Below are 27,432 nucleotides of genomic sequence, written 5' to 3'. Positions count from 1 at the left end.
ATGGTTCATGATGAAAGAAATATTGATATGTATGTATTTGCAGGTTAACCTTTCAATAGGACATCATTTATTCAAATTAAAAATATTAAAAATGGAAAAGTTAAAAGTACAGTCAGAAAACTTAAATTTATTCTACAAAATAGTTATGAATGATTCTGATAGGTTAAAAGCTGTTAACTACCAAGTTTATATGCAACCAATAAAAATTATTTGGATACTGATGATCTAAACAATTTTAAATACCAAATGGTATTTTAAAACTATTCCCTTTACCATGATGAGAAAAAAACCTTTAATCTGTTTTAGTTTTAGTGCTGAGGAGCATTGGCCATTGAATACACAGAGATCTTGACAGGTGTCAAACCCAGAGTACAGAGGGCTTGTGTGTATATTTTTGAAGTAGAAACTTAAGATGCGTGGTCTTCCAGAACACTTTGTGCTCTTTCCAGGTATACATTGCAGTCTGGAAGATGTAGTGTAGGGGCAGTATTCTATTTAAGGGGACACTCTGATTTATATACAGAACCTTTAAAGTTATTTTCAAGAAATTGAGAAATGTTTGCCATAACCCCTGTTTTTTTATTTTTATTTATTTTTTTAAAGAATCCACGGTTAAGTGGACCCTACATGTTTCTTTATTTTTTTTTAAATGATTTTATTTATTTATTCATGATAGAGAGAGAGAGAGAGAGAGAGAGGCAGAGACACTGGCAGAGGGAGGAGCAGGCTCCATGCAGGGAGCCTGATGTGGGACTCAATCCCGGGACTCCAGGATCACGCTCTGGGCGGAAGGCAGGCCTTTAAACTGCTGAGCCACTCAGGCTGCCCAACCTCTGTTTTTAAAAACACACTGGACTCTCAGTAGCATGGTTAGAAACCTTTATATTCTGCATAGTTGTTTCATAGGAAAAATTGTGAATATTTTTATATTATCTCTGAGAAATGGGAATGAAGTAGGAACTTTGGTACGTTTAGAGATAGAATGAATGTAGGGGTGAGAAAATGAAAAATGTGGGTAGGAGTAATATAATCTATAGTATCACTGATGAAACTTAACTATTTACATTTCCTTACCTGCATCATAATTTTATTGGCAAATGATGTATACTAGTTAAACTCCCTAAAACCATACTAACCAGTGGGTGCAGCAGTCCCAGGTCTTAGGAAGCTCTGTATTTTAAAGCTGAATAGGCAAGTGTGTGTTCTTTTTTGTATTCTTTTTTTATTAAACCAAGTACAAAATTCAATAAGGTTTCATGTAGCCTTATTTTGATCATCCTCTTTATGCGAAACAAATGCCTCACCTAGTAGTAACACCTCTTCTCACTTTGCCTTTTCTTACATTATAGTCTGTTTTATTTGCTCACTTGAGGTGAACTTAATATCGATCTATGATCAAAATGAACACAAGGTAGAAATTTATAACTACATAAGTGGGATCCCTTTTCAAACTGAAATATAAAGTTTACGTGCAAGTTAGAATGATATCCTAATAGGAATCTTGTATACTCCTGTAAAAAGTACTTAAAGTTAGAATTGGTTAATTGAATGATTTTTAGGGGAAATGTGTGAAACAGAAGTGGGTCATAACAGTCAGCTTTCAGCGACATAGAATAGTATGGCACTGTAGCAAAATAATAAAGGAATATTTTGCAGAATGTATTGTAATTTGAGGGAGAACAGATTTAGGTTATGAATTATTTTGCTTAGAATAGTGTAAAAGATACTTTGTTTTGCCTGCAGTGCTCAGATAACTGGGAAAGGAAGCTCAGGAAATTTCTGGGTAATAAGGAGAAGGGCTAGTTTAGGGTTGAGCCTTTGCAGTGGATGCAGGAAAACATAAAGTTAAATATATAGAGATTATGGAGAAAACTGTTGTCTTTTGTTATATGCGAATATGAAGACATTGAACTTGGCTAAAAGATTATCAGGCTTATTTAGCTTCATGAAATTGATAGCTTTGATTGTCAGTAGTTATATTTTAGAATAGTTTTTTAATCAAAGATTTTATTTATTTGAGAGAGAGTGGTAGAGAGAGCGTGAGCAGTGGGGAGGGGCAGAGGGAGAAGCAGGCTCCCCGCTGAACAGGGAGCACAACACAGGGCTCGATCCCAGGACTCTGGGATCATGACCCGAGCCAAAGGCAGACACTTAACCGACCAAGCCACTCAGGTGCCCTAGAATAGTTTTTGATTATAGTTTTGATTTGATTATCATAGTTTTGATGATGGTGGCATTGTAGAATCCTATTCACATTTTCGTTAAGTGTCATAGGTATAGAAAAAATGTTTCCAACCTTATTTTAAGTCAGAATGATTATGACATAATGGATGTGAGGCTGTTTATTATATATTCCAGGCATCATTCCATTTCCTTTGTCAAATATAATTTACATTGAAGTAGAGATTTAATGTAGTCATTGAATAAGTGACATTTGTTTTCTTCCTTTTCCCCCTATAGATTTACCTTTTGAGAGTATGTGCAGTTTTCCAAATAACTTTCTCCAATATTCTTCCAAGGACCTCCACAGCCTTTCTTTACTATTCTCTGTAACTTTTATATATATTGCTTGCTTCCCTGGTAGAAATTTGGATTTTTCTTAGTCCTGTGTATTCCTCTTTCACATGAAATACGGCATCTTAAAGAACCTTCCAGGTTACCATGTGACCTCTACCCTCGTCCCGTGACACTTTGCCTGTTTCTGTGCTCAGGTTTATTCATGATGGATAAGGCTTCTCATCACATGTGCTCTGCTCTAGGAGAGAAGATGATAAATTATTTTCAGCTGTGGTATTGCCGAAGGTTCTTTTCCCCGCCTCCTCTTGGGAAAAGAATGTTGGTAGTATGTATCAGAGGACACTGTTTACTACAGCCTTTCTCTCCCTGCATTTCAAACCAGGCAGAGTTGGGTACAGAATTGCGAGTTTTAAACTCCCCCTGGAATATGAGACAAGATCCCCTTTTCAACTTTTTTGGGACCTTTGAAAATGCAAAAGATTGTAGGAAATTGCCCGATAAGTTAATCAGTGACAACCATAGTAAGTGTACAGAAAATGTGGTAAAAATGGTGTTTTCTGTATACTTACAGAAGAGTTGGCTGCTTACTTTTTTTTTTTTTTTTGGTAACCTCTCACCATTGTTACCTGTGTCCCACCTTGGCAACTTTCATTGGTTTAGCTTTACAGAGGTTTGTGATCAGCAGAGCACCCCTGGACAGAGGATGGCCCTAGGCAATCCTTCCTTCCCTTCTCCTGTTCTCTTCTCACTTTTGGTAGGCTTGACATCACCAGATGGGGGTGTATGTGTAGTCAATTGCTTGAAATAGGACTAGATAGAGTGAATAGGGAAATATTTTCAAATGATAATTTTTTAATAGACTCATAAACATGTGACATCATTTGCCTTCATAGATCAACCATGTTTTGTTTAACTATGCGTGGATATTTTGCAATATTAAGCAAGATGTACCAGGATTCATCAAATTTTATAAAATTTACATTACTTTTTCATTAGTCTGCCCAATAAACATCTTTGCTAGGTGGATTGAAATACATTTCTGAAGTTTCATTTTTTTCCTGCCCCAAATAAATTACACTAAAAAAATTTCCATTTACCTATTTGTGGACTTGTCTCTGCTTTCCTTCTCATCTGTAATAAAATTAATTAAGATAGCATTATGCCTGGGTGGCCCAGTGGTTGAGTGTCTGCCTTCAGCTCAGGGCATGATCCTGGAGTCACCAGATCAAATCCCGCATTGGGCTCCCTTTATGGAGCCTGCTTCTCCCTCTGCCTATGTCTTTGCCTCTCTCTTTCTGTGTCTCTCATGAATAAATAAAAAAAAGATAGCATTACAAAGTTGGAGTGGATTCACATATTTTACATAGATATCTTGTGTACATACATGGATATGGTGCGTACAGATAAGTATATAGGTGTTTGTTCTCATTTCTTTCGCCATATCATGTTGAATCTCTAAGTGCTTTTTAAAAAATATTTATTTATTTATTTTTTAAAATTAGGCCCTGGGCTGAAGGCGGCGCTAAACCGCCAAGCCACCTGGGCTGCCCTCTAAGTGCTTTTAGAATGTATACTGGTTTATTGCTGGGCCATGCAAAGTTGTATATGGAAAGGAGGTCACCCTGGATGTGTTCTGTCTGTGGTAGGACAAGCAGGTTAGCTGTCTGCTGGCTGCCTTCTCAGTGGGCTTAGTCTTTGAAGGAGCTAATTTCAGAGAGTGGTATTTCAATGTGGACTTGTAGGGTGTAAAGGTTGTTCTCTAAAAGACATTGATTTCCATGATTCTTGTGGTTTGGTAGATATGTATAGGACAATGCTACCTTTTGTCCAATTTAGAAAAAAAAAATAGTATTGTGGCCACGCACTTGGTATGAACTGTTAGTTGAGTGCTGTTTCATTAGTTGCCTTAAAGGAAAACACTGGCTCCAGCACTCTTATATAGGAAAAAGAAAATCATCTTTATCTGAAAGGCAGCTCAGAATATGCACACTCTCAAAGTTATGTAGAAATAACTGAAAGATTTCTGCAAGAAACCTGTGAAATAGTGTGTTATGTAACATAGCATTAGATATCAATGTTAACTGCATTTTTTTTTGGTGTGGGGGTCATGTAAAATGGTTGGCAAGCAGATGGGTGTATCTATAAAATTAAACCCCCTTTAGATGTTCACTTCTTGTAAACCATTATGAATTAAAATTTATCACTAAGGAATATTCGTAATTTTGGGGTGAGGTCGATAGTAGTGTTGTTTCTTTGTTGGTCAGGAATGCCACAACTACCTTTCCTTAAGTGTAAGATAGCACATCTTTGTATTACTTGCTTTGTAATCCTTTGGGATGAGTTATTTGTTGTTGGTTTTTCACTCTTGTGTTAACTGAGGAGCAGTCAGAGCCATGGTGGCTGGGGGATCTCAGAGTCTGAGGGCAGGACTTCCTAAATTTTCATCTGCACAGGAATCGACAGGCTTGTTAATAAAATGTCAATTCTGAGTCAGGAGGTCTGGATTAGGACACCCAAGATTCTGTGTCTCTCACCAGTTCCTAGGAAGTATCAGTAGTCCCAGCACCTGCTTCAGATGGCAAGGCAAATAAATGAGAACAGCAGTGCTTGACTTGAATCAGCCTGAGGAGAAAAAGGGCTGAGGGTCAGGAAGTTTCCCCAGAGGAGTGGTAACAAAAGGACTGAGATGAAAAAGATGCCAGAGTGCAAGGTAAGGACATAAGGAGGCAGGTGTGTAGTTCGAGGAAGGTGTGAGGGAGTGAGTGGATGATTGTTGGTAAACTTCTCATCAGACCTAGCCTGGGTGTTTGTGCATGTTTCAGGGGTGGGGAGGGGGAAGTTTGGGGTTTAGAATGGAGGTTGACAGGGATCTGATTATGAAGTGCCTTCCACCCACGCTGGAGCACTTGGACTTGATGGAACTCTGTGGAAACTCCCGTAAGGATTTTAATCAGGGGAGAAACATGATGTGTTTTGTGTTTTGGAAGATCGCTCAGTTGGCTGTGTGAACCTGTTGAGACCCGACTTGGAGAGAAACAGCCAGTCTTTAATGTTTTATCCTTGCTTAAAATACGAAGGCCTGACTCCATCAGAGGTGGGGTGAACTGAGAGGAAGAGGTTGACCTGTGGGGTATTGGGAGGCAGAGTTAGCAGGTTGGTTGGTGGTTGGGATATGAAGGGTATCTGAGGGGCATTTATTAGAATAGCAAGCTGCACAAGACAGGGGCCCTGTCTGTTTTGTTCAGCTCTGTGTACCCAGTGTCTGGTAAATGCGTTATGCAAAGTAGGCACTCATTAAATATTTTTTAAATGAATGAATGATGGGAAGGATAGAGGGTTATTTTCCATTGTTTGGCTGGGTCAGAGGGGCGGATGGAACTAGTATTAGCTGCCTTAAGGAATGCTGATGTAAAGCATACCATTACTCTATACAACATCAATTCTGAGCATAGTTTTTCCTATAAAAAATATGGATCTCTTTAATATCAGCAGATTTGGGGGTTTCCTGGTGTTAAACATGGAAGCTAGCTGTAAATGCAATTCTTACTCTTTTTTTTTTTTTTTTGGTTTTATTTTACATACGATGCTTGGACTTCCAAAGGACTTCAAATCCTTTTTTGTTTTTTTTCTGTATTTTTTTCTTCCAATAAAATAGTGAAAATAATACACAAAGCCACTAAGAAAAATAGTGTCCTTACTATATCATTATGTAGATTCTGGTTTAAAAATTAAGCTTACAAGGCACCTGGGTGACTCAGCAGTTGAGCATCTGCCTTTGACTCAGGTCTGATCCTTCAGTCCTGGGATTGAATCCTGCATTGGGCTCCCCACAGGGAGCCTCCTTTTCTCTCTGCCTATGTCTTTGCCTCCCTCTGTCTCTCATGAATAAATAAAATCTTAAAAAAAATGCACTAAACAGGAAAAAGTATTTTTCATCAAAGAAAATTGCTACTATCTAATATGGTCTTTGTCTAAACATGTTACCTCTAACAGGAAATACATAGTAGTGCAGTCCGTAGAATTTTCTGCAATGATGGAAATGTTTTATGTATGCCCTGGGATGTAGCTTGTGTGACTGACCTACTGAATTTTAAATTTATTTAGTTTTAATTAATTTGAACAGCAACATGTGGCTCATGGCTGTTGTGTGGGACAGGGCATTCATAGCATATTAGCATGACCCGACGTACTAATGAGGAAGAAAATGGTCTTTCCCAGGGCAGAGAGTGGGTGGTGGGTTGGGGAGTTCAGGAAGGGCCATGAGGCAAATCTAGAACTGACTTGTAGTCAACTGATGCTGGTGACTTGGAGGCATTTCCTGATTGTTTATCTGGGTCATTGTCTGTTAGGTAATACCTTCTTCCACAGTGGGCATTGGCCTGGGTAGACTTTTTCCTCTTTCCCAAGTGGCTCTTGGGGGCTATGAGTGGGCATGGATGCCCATAGGCCTTATGATCTAGCAGATCTATGAATAGGAACATGCAGTGGTACTGAGCCCTTTATCTTCCGTGTGATCACCTGTGGGTTCATGGATCCTCCTCCCTTTTGATATAATTTGTAACCTTGATGATGGAGAGGCACCTTCATAGGTTGTACTGTGGATGGTGACAGCTGCTAGACACTGCCGTGGAAATGCTGATATATGCTTTACCCACGCCCAAGAATCACTGTCACAGTCATGTTACGTGCCCCAGGCGTTTTGGAGATGGAGGATAGAAACTTGAAGAGCACAATTAAAAATCAAGCTATAGATCACAAAATAGTCTTCATCATCTAAAATGCAGTTATCCTTTGAGTCTACACTTGGCCACACATGTTGGATATTTATGAAAAAGGTTTCCTTTGGATGGCATTCTACTTACCCAATTGGATAAAAAGTGATTGGCCTATGGAAAATATTTTACACATGAAAGTGTTTTGTATTCACTTAACCTCCTTGCTAATTTCTCAGGTCATTCACTATGATACCACATTGAAACTTGCCTGCAGGAATGCCATATTACTTTGGCAAGAACAGCGTAGATAAGCATTGTTTATAGAAGTTTTGGGAAGTCAGAAATCATTTCAAGATATTAATATATGTTTTTGCACAACTTCTTTCACCTTGGTTCGTTGTATGCCTGTTGCTTTCATCCCTGATTCTCTATGTGCTGTTTGTTTGGTTTTTGGATCTGCCAGTTTTCTTCCTGCTTATTCCTCCCCAAAACCAATCAATAGCCTCAATGTGGTGCTAATAATGTGCTTGCTTCCTTAAAGTTACAGATAGATAGTATAATTAAAAATATTTGTTTGAAAGGAAACTCTTCTGCTGGTTGGTCTCAGCAGTTTAGTAACTTATCTCCGAACAAAACAGATGCAAATTAGGCCTTTAATAATTTGCTTTTACTAGTAAGCTGCCATTTCTTCCGTACATTTCTCTTCCGTCTTTGGGAATTGTACGTCATGAAAATACCTCCTAGAAGATGTTTACTTCTCAGTCTATAAAAGGTTTTTTTTTAATCTGTTGGAGGAAGAGGGGTTTGGATTAGAAGGTCTCCAAAGTCCTTGCTAATTCTCAGATTTTCATAATTGGTTTCACAGTGAAGTTTCTACTGCAGCATAGGTGATTCTGTTAGTTGAGCTGTCTCATTGGACCCCTCCTCACCCCCAGACATATGTACCTTGCACTGCCATTGCTATCTCAGAAAATACCCAGGGCCCAGTAGGGCACTCAACAGAAACTTACATTATTGTGACTTCACTGTTTCCGTACTATTTACTATATAATATCACACATAGTTAAAACACTTGTCCATCATAAATTCCCAAGAAATAGTTTGTAAAATGGTATCCTAAGTTTTTATTTTTTATTTATTTATTTATTTTCCTAAGTTTTTATTAATGTAACCTCTGAATCTTACTTTTTAAGATTTATCATTTACAGATGAGCTCCATGAGGACAAAGGGAATTTTGATTTTATTCGCTGATAATATCTCTAGTACTTAGACCAGTGCCTGGATCATTATTGATAGTACCTGTGTTTTGAATAAGTGTGATTTGAGATTTAGTTTGATTTTTATTTAAAGCCAAATCAAACATAAATACAACTTGAATATTTATTACCCAGATAATAATCGTGAGAATTATTTGATAATTGTATTGATAACTGACAACTTGTATATCTAGTTGTCTTTTTAATAATATGTAATTATACTGTCCAGAGTGATAGCCCCTACCACCATGTGCACATTTTTTCCTTGAAATGTGGCCAGTAGGGGCGCCTGGGTGGTTCAGTTGGTTAAGTATCTGCCTTTAGCTCAGGTCATTATCCCAGGGCCCTGGGATCGAGAAACTCACATCAAGGTCCCTGCTCATTGGGGGAGGCTGCTTCTTTCACTGACACTCCCAGCTTGTTCTCTCTCTCTTGCTCACTCTCAAATAAATAAATTTAAAAATCTTAAATAAATGTGGTCAGTAGAAATTGAGATATGTTCTAAGTGTGAAACACACACTGGGGTTCCAAGACTCAGTACCCAAAAATGTGAATGATTTCATTCATTTTTTAATGTTGATTACATGTTGAAGTAATAATTTTTTCCCATATATTGGATTAAGTTAGATTTATTATTAAAATTAATTTCACACTTTTTGGTTATTTTTAAAATGTGACTTCTGCAAAATTTAAAATGATATCTACGGCTCTGATTTGATGGCTCATTGAACAGCTGATCTATGTAGACATAGAAAATATAGATGCTGAATGTAGAGAAGAGGCCAACCTCCAAAAAGGAGTTTTAAATGAATATCTTTGATAGAAACAAAATTATAGGTTGCAGCTGTGACTTGGGAAAGTGGGTATTCAAATGGACTTGATCAAATTAAAAAGGACCAAAATAAATTAATTAGATTAGCTCAGATCAGAAATATGAAATCTAGCTACCAGATGGATTCCTAGCATAGTCGCCAGCCAAGTCTTGAGGTCAGAAAAGGGGCAGGAGCATCCTGGTGGCTGCCCAGGCAAGTGGGAGCGTCATTAAAACCATAGTTTTTGAACTCCTCTGCCTGGAGCTCACCTGATGGTGGTCTCTGTTGTGGAGGGTGGTGCGTTTACTGGATATCAGGTAATGCTGTCATTTTTCTTGCTTCTGGGAAATGAAGTTTTAGACTGGCTAACTGGAAGCCTATGCATCAGGTAGGATTACTTTGAGTAAGTGTTCTGTTTTGTCCTTTCTCCTGCCTGTAGGCAAGTTCTTTTTCCCCTTTCTGTCCCTGCCTTTAAGCTGATACAAGGTAAGGGGCATCTCAGAAGCTGCTGCTCCCAGGCTGCTGTGCCTCTGGGCTCAGCGGACCAGGCCATCCCCTCCCCTTGGACTGTTTTCCTTCCAGAGCTGGCTGGGAACCCCATGCAGTCAGTAGCATTGCCTCCCATGACACGCGGGGCACCCTGGAGGATGAAGCTGTTATCCTATAAAAACAAGGCCGTCCGAACATATGAGTAGACATTACCTTCCTTAAGCTAATTTGAAAGGTTATTTTGGTAAGGGGTTAGTCTGCACGGCTAGTTTAAGCTAGTACCAAGTCCGTTCTAGTGTTTATTTCCTTGAAAGCTAGAATGAGTCTTGAATAAATGAAGACTGACTGCTTGGGCTGTTTAGGAGTAAATTCAGTTTATAAATATTTGTTGCACTTGGCGCTGAAGATTTCTGCCTGTCTTTATTTTGGATTTGAAAGTGGTTGTGTAGTAAAGCAGCATGTCGGTAAATAAAATGGCTTTCATGCTCACCTTATTCTCACTCTTCTGACCTCTGTTTTGGAGAAAAGTCGATCAGAAAATTCATGGCAGTTAGCGGCGGAGTGAGGAGACCTTTGACTTTAGCTGACAGCTGTCACCTGAAAACTACAGACCTGAAGACCTTCTCAGGTGTTATGTCTGTAGCTCTGACAGTGAACAGGAATGTTGTTTACATTTTCTGTAAGCAAAATTCTCCCCTTGTTAGGAATATGTTAGAGTAGGACAGGCAGGGACTGGGTTTTCTCTCTCTCTCTTAGGGACTGGGTTTTCTCTCTCTTTCTGGTAAGTTCTCAGCAGTGCTCGTTGCCCATTGTTCGTTCCCATGCTGGTGGAGAAGTGCGTCAGTATTTATGACTGAGCCTGTTTATAACATCACTTTTGAAATTCTTCAAGATACTGCTCTTTTCCAGTTGGGTGGTGTCACACAATACTTCATGTGCTCATGAAAGAGGAAAAAAATGAGTTAAATTCCAAAGATGTTTAAGATTTCGGACATTTTTCCTATGTGAATTAGTTCTTTATTAGGTTGTTGATTTAATTAGCATTCGACAAAAACACTTTCCGGTTTTGATTGGTGAAGCATTCTTTAAACTGGTGATTTTAATCGGACGTGCAGAATCTGTTAGAAACTGTTTGAACAAAATGCCCAGCAGTAAGTAGTATATACCTTGTGCTATAAACACAGGATGCTGACAGACGTGCTTTTCTCCCTACCGGCTCTCATCCTGTCTTGTCCCAGAAGAGGCAAAGGCAAGGGCGAAGGCCTGCATGGATATTTGGAGCTTTATTCCATTAAAGTAATTTTCAGGGCAGCCCCAGTGGCGCAGCAGTTTGGTGCCGCCTGCAGCCTGGGGTGTGATCCTGGAGACCTGGGATCGAGTCCCATGTTGGGCTCCCGGCATGGAGCCTCCCTCGCCTCCCTCTCCCTCTGCCTGTGTCTCTGCCTCTCTCTCTGTGTCTATGAATAAATGAATAAAATCTTTAAAAAAAAAAAAAAGTAGTTTTCAGTTTTGACCAGTTTGGGGGAAAGTTTTTGGTTTCTTCTGACGAGAATGGTCATCGTCCAGCGTCTATGCACCCGTCCAGAGTTCCTCTGAGTGGTCACACTCTGGGTGCATCACCAGGGCCTGGTATGTGCCGGCGAATCATGACCTGTGATCTGTCGGCCGGCAGCGTGGTCTGGGGGCGCGGTGGGCCCAAAGCCATGGGTGAAATCCGCCCTCTTGGAGAATGAAAGCTTTTATCCTGGTCTCCTTCTGAGTCCTATATAGTCCTGCCATGAAACATAATGGAATTATGAACCAGTCATACTGTTCATGACCTTGCTTTCCACCATCCTTACGGACTCTCCCTTGTTCGAACACCGTTGTGGGCACTTTCTCGTTGGTCGCCTCTGTGGCCGTTACATAGTTGTATGCACGCCGTAAATATCTAATTTGTACGAAATGCCTGATTTTGGTATTTGTATAATCCTCTAGTCAATTTAACTAAGTTGAGCTTTTCACAGCCCCCGGTGCCGCGGCTGCTCATCTGATTACACTGCTCAGGGGAATAAGGTTAAGGGCGGGCTGTTGGTAACCAGAGCATTTCCAGGGCTTTAGTTCAGCAGATGGGCTGCTTGGCTATATTCATACATCTGCTTGCCTGCTGTGGCAGCTGCTGCTGCTTCATGTTGTGTTCTTTTGTTCTGTTCCATCCAAGAATGGAGCGCTAGGAAGTGTAGTGAATGGATTAATTTAAGGTTAAGGTTAGTGTTTTGCTTGCTTTCTAAGTAACCGATCATAATAATGCTTCTGGTAGAAGCTAATGAGTTTCTCTTAAAGTGAACTAGATTTATAAAATACAGCTCAGCGAGCGGGCTAGATTAGTATTGTTGATGGAAACCAAATTCGAATGCGTAAAATACTGGCAGTTTCTTATCATTCGTTCCTAATTCTTTGTTTTCTTCCTCCCTCCCTCCCCCCTCCCCCCACCTCCCACTCTCTTCTAGGACCTATATCCAGACTTTGCCTGACACTGCAGGGTCCAAGAGAATTAAAGAAATATGGAATGACGTGAAGAAGATTAGTCAAGGATTATAGGCTTTGAGGACAAACACCTCAGTGAGGTGAAGCACAGACAAGCTCCTGAGCTGTGGTTTGGAGGAGCCGCGCGCTGGAAGAAGATGGCGGATCCAGGAATGATGAGTCTTTTTGGCGAGGATGGGAATATTTTCAGCGAAGGCCTTGAAGGCCTCGGAGAATGTGGTTACCCAGAAAACCCAGTGAACCCCATGGGTCAGCAGATGCCGATAGACCAGGGCTTCGCCTCCTTGCAGCCATCCCTTCATCATCCCTCCACTAATCAAAATCAAACAAAGTTGACCCATTTTGATCACTATAATCAGTACGAACAGCAAAAGATGCATCTGATGGATCAGCCGAATCGAATGATGAGCAGCGCCCCTGGGAACGGGCTTGCGTCTCCCCACTCGCAGTATCACGGCCCCCCCGTCCCTCAGGTCCCCCATGGTGGCAGTGGCGGCAGTCAGATGGGAGTCTACCCTGGCATGCAGAACGAGAGGCACGGGCAGTCTTTCGTGGACAGTGGCTCCATGTGGGGCCCCCGGGCTGTGCAGGTGCCAGACCAGATACGGGCCCCCTACCAGCAGCAGCCACAGCCACAGCCGCCCCAGCCCACTCCGTCGGGGCCTCCTGCACAGGGCCACCCTCAGCACATGCAGCAGATGGGCAGCTACATGGCACGTGGGGATTTTTCCATGCAGCAGCATGGTCAGCCACAGCAGAGGATGAGCCAGTTTTCCCCGGGCCAGGAGGGCCTCAATCAGGGAAGTCCTTTCATCGCCACCTCAGGCCCTGGCCACTTGTCCCACGTGCCCCAACAGAGTCCCAGCATGGCACCTTCCCTGCGTCACTCGGTGCCACAGTTCCACCACCACCCCCCTACTGCTCTCCATGGAGAATCCGTGGCTCACAGTCCCAGATTCTCCCCTAATCCTCCTCAGCAAGGGGCTGTTCGGCCACAGACCCTTAACTTTAGCTCTCGGAGCCAGACAGTCCCCTCACCTACTATGAACAACTCAGGGCAGTATTCTCGATATCCTTACAGTAACCTAAATCAGGGATTAGTTAACAATACAGGGATGAATCAAAATTTAGGCCTTACAAATAATCCTCCAATGAGTCAGTCCGTACCAAGATATCCCAATGCTGTAGGATTCCCGTCAAACAGTGGTCAAGGACTAATGCACCAGCAGCCCATCCACCCCAGCGGCTCACTTAACCAAATGAACACACAAACTATGCATCCTTCACAGCCTCAGGGAACTTACGCCTCTCCACCTCCCATGTCACCCATGAAAGCAATGAGTAACCCGGCAGGTACTCCTCCTCCGCAGGTCAGGCCTGGAAGTGCTGGGATACCCATGGAAGTTGGCAGTTATCCAAATATGCCCCACCCTCAGCCGTCTCACCAGCCCCCCGGTGCCATGGGAATCGGACAGAGGAATATGGGCCCCAGAAACATGCAGCAGTCTCGTCCGTTCATGGGCATGTCCTCAGCACCGAGGGAGTTGGCCGGGCACATGAGACCAAATGGTTGTCCCGGTGTTGGCCTTGCAGATCCCCAAGCAATCCAGGAGCGACTGCTTCCTGGCCAACAGCATCCTGGCCAGCAGCCGTCTTTCCAGCAGTTGCCGACCTGCCCTCCGATGCAGCCCCACCCAGGCTTGCACCACCAGTCTTCGCCCCCACACCCGCATCACCAGCCTTGGGCACAGCTCCACCCATCACCCCAGAACACCCCGCAGAAAGTGCCTGTGCCTCAGGTAAGGGAACCCGAATCCAGCCTGCCTTGCAGTGCAAAGTGCAACGCGGTAGACTTAAAGAGGTTTTTCCTTTGAGTTTCATGCAGAGCTTTTTCGTTATGAGTTCCTTAATTTTTATATTGTACGCTGCCCTGGAATCTCATTTTTTCCCCCTCTATTCCTCTTTCACTTATTGGCTTCTGCATTTATTCACATATTCAAAAAACCTTGAATTCTTCTACCCCAGGCATCATGCTCAGTGTTGCGGATGTGTCACGGGTAACTAAACCTGGGTCCCTGCCTGCCTGCAAGAGCTGTCACTGCCAACAGGGACATGGACATTGGGCTCCTCTTCTTTCTCTATCTCTCTTCTCTCTCTGGTTTAAAAATACAGTGAAACTTGGTTTTCAGCAACATTTTCTGTTTGTGGCAGTTCCTCTTACCTCTTTTAGAAAATTATAATTTTTTTCCTTGGGAAGCTTCACAGTGTGTTCCTCTGTATTACTTATTTTACCAGCTGTTGAATGCTAGTGTGAACTTAAATTGCAGTGTAGAAAATCAGAGTCAACGTTAATCTGCAGAAAATGTTTGGTCTCTAAGAGATTTGGGTACCCGGCACCGCTACAGGAGTCTACCTTTCTATAATCTGGGATTTTTGTTATCCTAACGAGTTTGTAAGCGGACATGTAAGTTTCAAAGCTCTTGTATTCACAAAGATGTCTTTCCATTATAAACATTGGTGTTTGTGCCGTAGGTCTAGGAAAAATAAATGAATATATGTACAGATAATTCTGAGTGCTGTTCAAAAATAGGTATTGATCTTCCACCATGATTGCAACTTGAGTTCGGATGGCACAGGAGGTGATTTTAGAGCTATTCTTAATGAACTTATAATCAGTATGGGAAAACATGACCAACGTGTGGAAAGAAAAGCACAGTGGAAGACCACACGTGCTTATGCAACAGGTGTCCAAAGACAGGAAATACCTGGGAATGTGGGTGCTTGGCTCTTGCCTAGGAGTTAGCCAGGAAAAGTGAACTGGGGACAGCATTTCTGGTTTGGGGATGACTTAGTAAATGGGGTATGGGACCTTGAGCTTGCTGCAGGGCAGGCCAGTTGGTGGAGGTCTTGAATTTTCTTTTAAGGGATGTAGACAGGCTTCTGTGGGGAGCTTGGGATGTTGATTAGACAGTCCACAGCATGGCTGGGAGACCAGAAGTTGAACTGTGAGCCTGTGGTCCAGGCCTGTAAGGACAGTTTGGACCAGGGATTGGGGAGTGGAAACAAGGAGGGATTAAAGCAATGTGAAAGTAGAAAGGTTTGGTCAGGAAACAAATCTGTGTTGGGGTAGCCCAGGTGGAGAGGCATTTAGAACAGAGACTCAGAAGCCTCAGCCATGGTGGGAGCAGGAAAGTGGGGATCAAGAAAGTCTCTCGGGGACCCAGGACACGAGGACATGTGGGGTTTTTGGGGAAGCTGTCCTTTGAGGTCTGGCACACTTGGATATTCTCAGCAGAGTCCCAAGGTCAGTGGGAGCTGTCCGGGAGAGAGCTGTTCCCTGTCGCCTCTGGGAGCTGAAGCTCGACCTGCAGCCCATGGGAAAGGGCTTTGGAGCCCAGTGGTTCCCAGACCAAGGGAAGGGGGAGGTGAGAGAGCTTAGCCTGACAGGAGGCTGGGAACAGAGGGCCTGGGGGAAGAGGAGTGCAGAGGAATGAATGGCATCAAGCCCTGTGTATTTGTTTTCTCTTATATCAGTCTCCAGGCCAGGTGCCCCGGAAAGTGCTGTGTCCCTGAGCCATTCAGGCTGGGGGGCCTTGAGGGCAGAAATGAGTGTGACTTGGTTTCCAAGAATTACTCTTTACTTGCTTCTTGGAAAGGATCTTATTGGCCCAAGGACCTTTCCAGAGCAGCAATTCTGACTTCTCCTCGTTCTGGCATCTTCTCACTTTGCTAAATACAAGCACCCATTTGAAGGAGCTACCCTGTGGTTGTAATGCACTCTCTGGGTGAGAATCGTTGCTCTCATCACCCTTTCCCTAGTTTCAAGAGCATAAAACATCTCAATAGCCATTTCAGAGGATCACTACAAATGTGTGGCATTGGAGTCACTGTACACTGGAGGGTTGCATATGTGCTAGACTCTAGGGGACCTGAGGTGCAGTTCCCTTGCCTCTAGGTCACTTTCTTGAGTCCGCCTTTATAGACAGACTTAGAACTGTAAACACGTACATTTGAAGTGTTTTTATTTAAGTTTCGTTGCCCTTAACATTTTTTGTTCATGGCATTTGCCTTTTTCCTTCTGCATAACTTTGCATCCTCTTCAGATTTTGAAGCACTCACTTCTGAAAATAATACTAGGGAGGTGTAAAATCTTGGGAAGAGCATAGACTACAGTAAAAAAAAAAAAAAAGTCCAAATTTCAGCTCTGCTACTCTTAACTAGCTTGGCGACCTCAGACAAGTTAACCTCTCTGACCCTCAGATTGTTCGTCAGTAAAATAGGAAAGATAGTAAGTACCCTATTGCAAAAGGCTTTGAACTTAACATATATCTAGTGCCTAGTATAGTGGGGGTCCGTGGTGTGTACTCCTGTTAGTTCTTCAGGCTGTAGTTCTCATCTCCTGCGATACAGACCTTGCTTTATCATTACATCATTTCACATGTAAATACAATGTAAAATTACTTTTTTATTTTTAAGGAACAGGTGAAATATGATTATAGCCTTAGTTATGAAACATTAAATTTGATTTGTGCAAATATTTCCCCTTCTTTAGCCCATGTTGACAGGTGTGATGAGGATAATGATGTGAGTAATTCAAAATGCTATCACGTAATCCTAAAAACCTCTCTCTCCCTGTGAATGACTCACTCTAGGAAATATATTATCTAATTATGTTTTGCTTTAGAACTACTAAAATTATTTTGCATTTCGTATATGATAGAATGGTGGTTCAAAACCGTGCTGTGTAGCAGGGAAACTGCCCGATCAGGTTGAAATATTGATGTGATTTGCTGAGTTATCACAATCATATAGGCTTGTTGGTTTTATCTTGGGTCACTTTTTTTTTTTAATTTTTATTTATTTATGATAGTCACACACAGAGAGAGAGAAAGAGAGGCAGAGACATAGGCAGAGGGAGAAGCAGGCTCCATGCACCGGGAGCCTGATGTGGGATTCGATCCCGGGTCTCCAGGATTGCGCCCTGGGCCAAAGGCAGGTGCCAAACCGCTGAGCCACCCAGGGATCCCTTGAGTCACTTTTTAAAAGTATGTTACGCATTTTAAATGTCTCGTGGGCTCTAAACAGATATTTTCCAAATTATATAACACACATAGTTATCTTTAAAGAGGTTCTTTTTTTTTTTAAAGAGGTTTTAACTTTTTATTGAAGAGTCAACAAAGGAAAATGTTAGAAAGGCCAGAGTTCATTGGACCACAGTGTTCATTGTGGAGTGTGGGCACATTCTTTAGCGTTAGGTCCAGACTATCCTGATTATTTGATGAAGTTTACAGGGGAAGAAAAAGATCCTGTATTTCTTTTAAATAGTTGATAAGGAAGGACATTGATTCCTGATCCTTTTCATTTCAGACCCATTTACATGCTTAAAAATTATTGAGGACTCCAAAGATCTTTCGTTTACATGGGTTTATATGTTGATATTTATTGTCTTAGAAATTTAAACTGAGGACAGTTTGAAATATTTATTTGTTGATCATTTAAAAATAATAAACCGAGGTGGATAAGTAGCAAGAGTGTGCAAACTCTTGATCATGGGGACGTGAGTTCAAGTCCCATGTGACTGTAGAGATTAGTTAAAAACAAATGAATAAATAAATTTTAAAAATAATAAACTATTGTGTGTTAACATCAGTAGCATTTTAAAATGAAAAATAACTATTTTCCAGAACCAAAAAAAAAAAAAAAAAGACATCGTTTTACATCTTTTGAAATGTTGGATTCTAACATTTGCCACTCATACAGCCTCCAGGGAAGTTATGAGTCTTTGGAAAAGTCCACATATGCTTAGAGAGAATGAGAGCGAGAGAGACAGATTACATCTCATAGAGCCCAGGGCCCCAGTCCCACTTTCAGAGCCACCAGCATGAAGGGCAAGTGTGCAGGCTTTGGAGTTTGCAGCTTTTGAGTGGAAACACCACCAACTGCTGGCCCTGTGACCTTGGCCAGGTGACTTAAGCTCAGGGCCTCAATTTTTTTTCTCTCTAAAATGAAGGTAGACTGGGGTGCCTGGGTGACTCGGTTGAGCATCCAACTCTTAACTTTGGTTCAGAACATGATCTCAGGGTCCTGAGATCGAGCCCTGTGTTGGACTCTGCGCGCAGTGCAGAGTTTGCTTCAGATTCTCTTTCTCTTCTCATCCCTCTGCTTGCTCTCTTGCTCTCTCTCTGTGTAAAATAAATAAATAAAATCTAAAAAATAAATAAAATGAGAGTTTACCTCCCTGGTTAGAGGCATAGCGAAATTACCAATAATATCTTTTAACATTTAACATGGTGTCAGATACATGGTGAGGACTCCAAAACATTATGTTATCATTGGGCCAATGCTCAGAATTGCTTGTTGCAAAATTTAAAAAATAAAGCACTTCAATGTTAACTATTGTTGGAATTGTTTGCCTTTGTTTTCGTGGTTTTAGGGAACAGTTACCAGATACCGAGGCTCCCAATAATACTACTCTTTGGGAGAGATAGAGACAGCTTGTTTGGGGCGGCGCGGGGAGGGGAGTTGGGGGTGTATGGTGCAGGCATGCATCTGCCAAGGAAAGCACAGCCCAGGAATAAGCACCGTGTGGTTTGGAAATAGCTTCTGATCCACTCTTGTGGGGGTGAATGAAGTTGGGGTCTCTGAGTTTGAGCCGGGGGAAGAGATGGCTTCACTGAGGTGTGAAGGATCTGCCCAGGTTGAGAGGAGGTTGGGTGAAAGGGGGAGAGAGAGGAGTTTAAGGCTGAGGAATTGAGTCCAAAGACCAGAGCCCCATGGCCCCCGAATGAACTTCAGTGTTGTTGAGAGGTATAGAGGTTGGGGTATGAGAGAGGAAGCTGTGTGGTCTCCTTGTGGGCAGGTTCTGTGTCCATGGGGTGCACTGGGAGGTTTTTGGCAGGGACACAGCACCATTGGGTTGCTCTGCAGCACCCAAGGAGTGGGAAGACAGCAGAGAATGGAATGTTGATCAGTGCACGGTGGCTGTGGGTGAGAACCACCTAGAGCATCGTTTTGTTCATTTGAAGAGCTTATCTAAAAAGACTAGTTATAGTTAAATAGATTGTTTGTCAAGTCATAGGCAAATCCCTGAGTTTCTGAATAAGTTCTACACAAGACACAGGTATCTCCGTTTACAGATTTTGCTCTGGGGTGGGGATAACTTTTGGTGGAATTTAGAATCTGCAGTGTTGTATCCTTAGAATAAGTATATTTTGAATATATTTGTACCCTTTTCATTAACTTGGGCCTGAAAGACCATCATGATGAAGGAAACAGAAGCAGAAAAAATTAAGGGACTCTAAGATTGAGGTGATGGGTAATAATTTTGGTGTCCTAATTTTTCCCCAGGAGATTTAAAAAAAAAAAAAAAAAGGAAAAACACCTAGAAGAATCAGTGGTTGTAACTTTTCCAGTTCTCTGTCTTTCCATGACATCTTATAAATATCTTTAAAAAACAGCTTTTCTGGGGAAACCTTTTCCTGTTAAGTTTCAAGTAGAGTGAATATTCTACTGAAATTCTTTCAGTTCACCCAGTAAATACAGAATTCCAGACATTAGCAGGGTAATTGGCAACTACTAAATAAACTTTATGGAAAATGTGGCCATGCATCTCAAGCCTCACTTATGCAAATTGTGATCAGAAGTAGAGAAAGGGGCCTTTTTAATAGAGAATACATGTATCTCTATGAATATTACTTTTGACATGACATACTTACACTTTCATACCCCCACAGATATCTGATAGAGATGGGGAGAACCCAGCTTCAACCTAAGTGTCATTCAGGGGCTCTTCTAAGTGTACCACGTTCAGAGAACAGACACCCATAGCTAAGACCTTGATGGAACAGGCTGCCCCACCATTCTCACAGAGGGAAGGGAAGTCAGGGGAGTCGCCTCTTTCCCCATGTGCTGGTGGCTTGCTGGTTATTTCTTCATGATACCCTTTGGTTACAGCAAGCCATCCGTCCTTGACTACCCTTGACTTTGCTGGGTGATCTGGTGCTCTCAGCGGCTTCTTGTTGTTCAGTGAAGACTGTTAGGTGTTTCTTCTGTCACAATTTCTATATGCTACAGCTTAATGAGAGCCTCTCTGCGTCTTCCCTCAGCACAGGTGGTTTATCTCAGAGGTCAGAGATTCAGTGGGTTGAAATGGAAAATACCGAGTGTAGAGTCAAGCAAAGGAAAAAATTCTGCCCTATCTGTCCTTTCACCCCACCGTCTGAAGGCGTGAAGTGAGCCGCATACTAAATGGTAGCCTTGTCTCCTAGTGGCTTTCGTTTTGTAAAACAGTATTGTTTTCTGTATCAAAAATATTGCAGGTAACAAGGAGTTAGTTTTTTGATTTACTTTTGAAATCTGGATATTAACCATTGGCTCAGTGTCCTAAGCAGCCAATGAAATTTCTTAACGTTTTAAGAAGCCACTTTTGGGTATTGCGTTTTAATCTTGGATCTTGTTGTTTTCATCCAACTCCATTAAAGAAATATTTATGTTGTTATGTGCTAAGCACTATATGAAGGAAGAGATTGGCTATGTGGGACAAGGCAGGGAGGAAATAAAGGCCTTCACTGAGATGGACAGGGGATTTTGCTATTTAGGTGTATAATCTCCTTGCTGTCATTTCTTCGGGTACCAGCTCTGTTCTAGACCAGTCCTGTCCAATTGAAATGTAGTGGGAGTTGCAGGTGTAAGCCACATGTGTTATTTTAAATTTTTTAATAGTTACTTTAAAAAAAATCTGGTAAAATTAATTTTAGTAACATATTGGGAAGCCTGGGTGGCTTAGCAGTTGAGCATCTGCCTTTGGCTCAGGGCATGGTCCTGGTGTCTGGGATCGAGTCCCACATCAGGCTCCCCGCAGGGAGCCTGCTTCTCCCTCTGCCTGTGTCTCTGTCTCTCTCATGAATAAATAAATAAAATCTTTTTAAAAAGTTAATAATATATTTAATTCAGTATATATAAGATATTATTCCAACACATGATCAGTAAAAAATTACTAATTAGATATTTTACACAAGTACTTGAAATCTGATTGGCGTTTTACACACACTTCTCATTGCATTCAGTCAGCACTTGTATCTCCATAGAAGGTGGACCAGGAACCCAACGTGGCTGGCAGCTGCCATGTTGAAGAGCACAGGGCCGGACTCTTTGAATAGTAGTTGCTTCAAATTATTATTATTATTATTTTTTTTAATTTTTTTTTTAATTTTTATTTATTTATGATAGTCACAGAGAGAGAGAGAGAGAGGCAGAGACATAGGCAGAGGGAGAAGCAGGCTCCATGCACCGGGAGCCTGATGTGGGATTCGATCCTGGGTCTCCAGGCTCGCGCCCTGGGCCAAAGGCAAGCGCCAAACCACTGCGCCACCCAGGGATCCCCAAATTATTACTATTTTTTTAAAGATTTTATTTATTTATTCATGAGAGACACAGAGAGAGAGAGAGAGGCAGAGACAGGCAGAGGGAGAAGCAGGCCCCATGCAGGGAGCCCGATGTGGGACTCGATCCTGGGACTCCAAGATCACGCCCTGGGCCAAAGGCAGACACTTAACCACTGAGCCAACCAGGCATGCCTCAAATTCTTTTTGAAAAAACTCCAAGTATAAATAAATCTGTGCACATGTAAGTAAATTTTAAACTCTTTAATTATGACAGTAAACTTCAACACAGGTCTAAGGTTGTAAGGTTGGGAAAGTAGTAGCTTTTTTTTTTTTTTAGGTAATAACACTACACGTAGTGTTGTGTGCATGCATGTGCGTGTGTGTGGTATCCTCGTCAGCTCATGAAAAGATAGATAATCTAAGTGAAATTCCATTTGTTTCGATTTTAAAGAAGGCTGTCTTGAAAGTCTTTATACTTTCTTGTAGTAAAAAATAGTGAGTTTGTCTGAAAGGTGGATTATAACCATTTCCAAGATTTTATTTTCAAGTGGTTTTTGGATACTTTTAGTAGTTATCTCCTCTCCTCCCAACTCCGGATCTCTCCTTGCCTCTCCATCACTAATGCTTATTTATGAAATTGGTACTCCGAGGATAAAGGAGAAAGCCCTCGTCTTTACTCTTATGCCTTCCCCCTCCTTCCTTTTCCTTTCACCTTTTTCTTCTCTGCTGCTTTTTTCTTCTTCATTTTTATAATCACTCAGGACACCATCTCTGGCACCGCAGAGCAATAGTTGGCTGGGGAAGGAAAATTGGGGAGTGGGTCAGGAAGACAATTAGGGGAAAAGCATTGCTAGACCTAACTTGGAGAATTTACCTTCATCTTGGCACCTTAATATTATTCTCCATTTGCTGTAGTTATAGCTGTCAATCTATAGGTAATCTCTAAATAACCATGGAGAGAGGGCCCTCATCCTTCCTTTGTCACCGAATATAGTTCCTTTATCAGTGAAGGAAGTCAGCAGCAAACTTGTGCTTTTGCCTTGCAAAACTTTAGTAGGTGATGGTGCATCACCATGAATGAGGTTTCACTTTTTTTTTCTTTTGCTTAGTGTGAGAAACATAGGAGAGCCTTCTAGGGACTGGGGCATGACACTAGGAGTGGTGCCAGTGGAGAAGTTAGAGGAAGCTGGCCAAATGCCAAGGAGTTGGCACCATTTTAAAAAGTCAAAAGTCAACATAGATACATAGACACTCATTTTCCTGCTTTGGATTGGATGGTGAGAGAGGACCAAGTAAGGCCAGAAGGCCTTATGTCTTATTTTAAACGATGGGTGGATGGATGGATTGATTTGAGGGAGGCAGGGGGAGAGGGCAAGGAAGCATGAGCATGCATATGCACATGCAAAAGGAGCAGGGAGGGACAGGGGGCCCTGAGGGAGAGGGACAAGCAGGCTCCCTGCTGAACGTGGAGCCCTTTGTGGGGCTCGATCTTGATCTCACAACTTTGAGATCATGACCTGAGCCGAAACCAAGAGTCAGACACTTAACATTGACTGAGCCTCCCAGGTGCTCCTCCCTCTGTCTTATTTTAGTGATTGAATTAAAATCATCACCGAACCAGTTATTTAAAAGAAACATGCTATTTTGATTCCTCTTAATGAAGAGCATGTGTCTGTTCTGCTTTATTGTATGTTTGGCCTGTTCTCCTCCACTGTCTTCTATGTTTAATTTAATTCTAAGTAATTCTTACCACCAATTTTAGGAGGATTCTTAGACCTCAACACTAACTGTGAAGGCAAAAAAAAAAATTGCTTTAATTTGAAATAAAAGGGATTAATCTGAGAGTCATTTTGTTTGTTTTGGGCATGGGCAGAGGAGGAGGGGCAAATAGCGATGTTGGAAGCCTTGCTGAGATTTTCTTGAGTGGTGTTCTAACTCAGCCTGTTACCCACCCTGTTTGTTAATGGCAGGCCAGAGCAGGTTTGGAGCTCTGGGGTGGGAATTCCTCCCTTAGCCATTTGGTGGGCTGTAAAGTCCCTGCTTCTTGCTTATCAGAGAGGGCTCAGAACACTGCAGGGTGGATTTCTCAGTTAGTGAATAGGCAAGGACTTTTAGATCATCCTTTCTCTGAAACTTTAAAGTCATATTTCTGAACTTTTTAATGAAGGGGCCATGCATAGATTTAAAGTTCTTACTGGCTATAGGAATATTTGGAATTAAAGTTCAATTTTTAGGTCACGCTTCTTTGATTCTTTTTCTTTTTCTTTCTTTCTTTTTTTTTTTTCTTCTTTGATTCTTATAGCACAAATGTTCTCTTTAACTTAAAAAAAGCAGTCATGAAATAGTGGGATTATTCAGTTATGATGTGTTTGTTTTCACTGTTAGTGTTACAACCACCTCAAAATGTCAGTGTGAAGAGATGGCTAAACTTTAATACCACTGTGGAGGTTGACAGAAATGGACAGTGGCGACTAATGGAGAATTTACCTCAGTCTTGACATTTTAATGTTACTCTCCGTTCTCTGTATTCATAGCTGTAAATCTACAGATAATCTGTCAGTAACCACAGGCAGAAGTGGAACTGGGGCAATCACCAAGTAGGATGTGCTGACGTTGCTTTAAATTGGTCCATTACTAAGCTAACTCCATTTCTGGCTGCTCAAATATTGCAAAGACATTTTCACAAAGGAGAGCTGTTGAAATGTATGGAGGCATACCGTGGATTAAAGGAGACAAGTGAGAGTTCTTTAGGGAAAAAGTTTGATGATTTAGAAGGAGTTAAGTAGTATTTCATTTTTATCAGCTATTCCTCTGAATGCTTCCCCTTTTCACCTTAGCTGTATTCCCCTAAATAATGGGGACTGTTAATGAAGCATACGAACTTCCCCTGTTCTGGGGTCAGATGCGAAAGCAGCACTGGTGCTCAATGTCTAATATATCTCACCTTCTTTCTTTCTTTTATTTTTTTTTAAAGATTTTATTTATTTATTCAAGAGACACACACACACAGAGGCAGAGACACAGACAGAGGGAGAAGCAGGCTCCATGCAGGGAGCCCGACACGGAACTTGATCCCAGGTCTCCAGAATCATGCCTTGGGCTGAAGGCAGCGCTAAAACCGCTGGACCACCAGGGCTGCCCTATATCTTGCCTTCTGATTCAGTCAGGTGTTCCTCTTACTTTGAAACATTGGTAGAAGACAACTGAAGGAAAGAAATACTCCAGAGCCTGATTTTGGAAAAGGTATGTCCTTAGAGCTGAGCTTAAAGCTCACAGCTTTAGTGTTTGCAAGAAAGTTAAAAATCAGTATTTATGTATAAATAAGTCTCTAAGCTAGGGTATCATTAGTGAAGGGAAAAAGGCAAAACAGAGCAAAAAACTAAGAGACCAGGCAGTCATAGAGCAAAAAATAAGCCACATCACAAGATCAGTTTTAGTAAGTTTCCCTCACTGAAGACTTAAGTGAGAATCCTTTTTTTTTGAAAAGACTTTATTTGAGAGAGAGAGAGAGAAAGTGGGGAAGTGTGGGGATGAAGGGCAGCGGGAGAAAGAGAATCCCAAGCAGACTCCCAGCCAAGTGTGGAACCTGACGCAGGGCCTGATCCCACGACCCCAGCCGAAACTGAGAGTCAGAAGCTCAACCAACTGTGCCACCCAGGGATCCCCTGAGAATCCTTTAAATGGATGCTAGAGTAATATTTCATATTAAATATAAATTTGATTCCAAGACTGAGGTAATGGGAAGAGGTGTCAGTTTACTTCATTTAGGGTTTCCCGTGTAATTTTTTGAAAAACACTTTGTACTTCTGTCTAGTGGGCCATATGCTGGGGGGTTGGCCAGGGCTCTGTCAGTGCTGCTGGAGAGGATGCTGGCAAGTCAGGAGTGCAGACTGGTGGAGACCGTGGGCTCATGGGCTCCACCTGCACGGGAACTGCATCTGAATCTCCCTCTTCCAGTTTTTTGCCTAGTCAGGAAATTGGGTACTTAGTGTCCTCCCTAAACTTGTTTCCCAAGGATGACAAGTATCACTTGCTCCAGATCACTATGGGCGTTAAATGAGACAGTGGCTGTCAAGTTTTTAGCATAGTGTGTGGCATGTGATAAGTCTCTGATAAAAGTTAAGTATTTTATTACTGCTAATGTGGTTTATTGAAATGAGCTCTTGGAATTTCTTCCCCACTTCCACTTTTCACCTGAAAGTAGAAAAACTTTCCCTTATTTTGTGAAACTGAGCATTATATACCAATGTCTTAAAAATCAGTTTATTAGGGCAGCCCGGGTGGCTCAGCGGTTTGGTGCCTGCCTTCAGCCAGGGATGTGATCCGGGAGTTCCGGGATCGAGTCCCACGTCGGGCTCCCTGCATGGAGCCTGCTTCTCCCTCCACCTGTGTCTCTGCCTCTCTCTCTCTCTCTCTCTCTCTCTCTCTCTCTCTCTGTGTGTCTCTCATGAATAAATAAATAAAATCTTTAAAAAAAAATCAGTTTATCAGAATCCCTATAAAGCAAACAAGAATTCATGATATTTTTGTTGGGAGGGGGCAAAATTGCTATCACACTGCTGCATTTCTTTTTATTTACTCTCTAGGAAGTGGGGTGCTATATATAAAATATCCTCTTTCTCAGTTTTTAGTTTCTTCCCAGTTGGTTTGTGAGGGCCATACCACTTATGATCTTTTCAATGTTTCTTTATCCTAATCTGTTTGTTTTCCTATAAAATGTAACTTTATGTTTCAAAGTGAGATGGTCACAAAAGGAAAATAAGAAGTATCCTTGCAGTTTGATTCAGCAGCTACATTTTAAAAAGTGGCCAAAGAAGGTGATTCAGATTTTTTCATACGTGAGGTTTTACAATTTTGGAAACATTTTTTTGTGTAACTCAGTACTATTACCACTTTGATTTTTAAAAGATTTATTTACTTATTTTAAAGAGAGAGAGTGTGTGCAGGGGGAGGGTCAGAGGGAGAGAGATAGAGAGAGAAAATCTACTAGCAGACTCCCTACTGAACTTGAAGCCTGACTCAGGGCTCGATCCCAGGACCCTGTGATCATGACCTGAGCTGAAGCCAAGAGTTGGCCACTTAACCAAGAGTTGGCTGACTGAACTACCCAGGAACCCCAAAAGTGCCTATTCAGAGCTATAGAATTTTATTTTTTATTTTATTTTTTTATGGTGAAAAAACTTATATTTAGATTTATAGCCAGCTGGACTCAGTTTAGATGATCCCAGTTTTGTTGGCAACATCCAAAGCATCATAGTTAGGAGCCAGTCCAACATATGCTTTCTTCTCTCTGTCAGGCCTGATCAAGGTGTTGACCTTGGCTGCATCAATGTCATAGAGCTTCTTCACAGCCTGTGTGATCTGGTGCTTATTGGCCTTGACATCCACGATGAACACAAGTGTGTTGTTGTCTTCTATTTTCTTCATGGCTGACTTCAGTAGTTAAGGGGAACTTGATGATGGCAGAGTGATCAAGCTTGTTTCTCCTGGGGGCGCTCTTTCGAGGATATTTGGACTGCCTTCAGAGACGCAGGGTCTTGGGTTGTCGGAATGTAGGTGACATGTGGATCTTCTTTTTTTTTTTTTTTGACTGTGCATGCCTTTCAGCACCACTTTTTTTTTTTTTTTCCAGCACCACTTTCTTAGCTTTCAAAGCCTTTGCTTTGGCTTCGGCTTTGGGAGGGGCAGGGGCTTCCTTCTTTGCCTTTGGTGCCATCTTCGTGAAAGGGGAGC

The 27,432-nt window shown here is 41.8% G+C and overlaps 1 protein-coding gene across 4 annotated transcripts in view; it reads left to right on the top strand.

Annotated features, from left to right (window-relative positions):
• Window positions 1–27,432, top strand: part of CHD7 (chromodomain helicase DNA binding protein 7) — a 191,636-nt gene that overhangs the window by 50,964 nt on the left and 113,240 nt on the right. For all 4 annotated transcript variants that reach the window (XM_041768871.1, XM_041768870.1, XM_041768868.1 and 1 more), the window contains exon 2: window positions 12,280–14,115. In XM_041768871.1, the coding sequence (XP_041624805.1) occupies window positions 12,454–14,115 (1,662 nt within the window). In that variant the 5' untranslated portion in view covers window positions 12,280–12,453. The remainder of the gene's footprint in view (window positions 1–12,279; window positions 14,116–27,432) is intronic.

This window comes from Vulpes lagopus, chromosome 9 (genome assembly GCF_018345385.1).
Source record: "Vulpes lagopus strain Blue_001 chromosome 9, ASM1834538v1, whole genome shotgun sequence".
NCBI classification, from domain to species: Eukaryota; Metazoa; Chordata; class Mammalia; order Carnivora; family Canidae; genus Vulpes; species Vulpes lagopus.
Note: the sequence above shows the minus strand (reverse complement) of the source record. Positions and strands in the feature narration are given on the sequence as shown.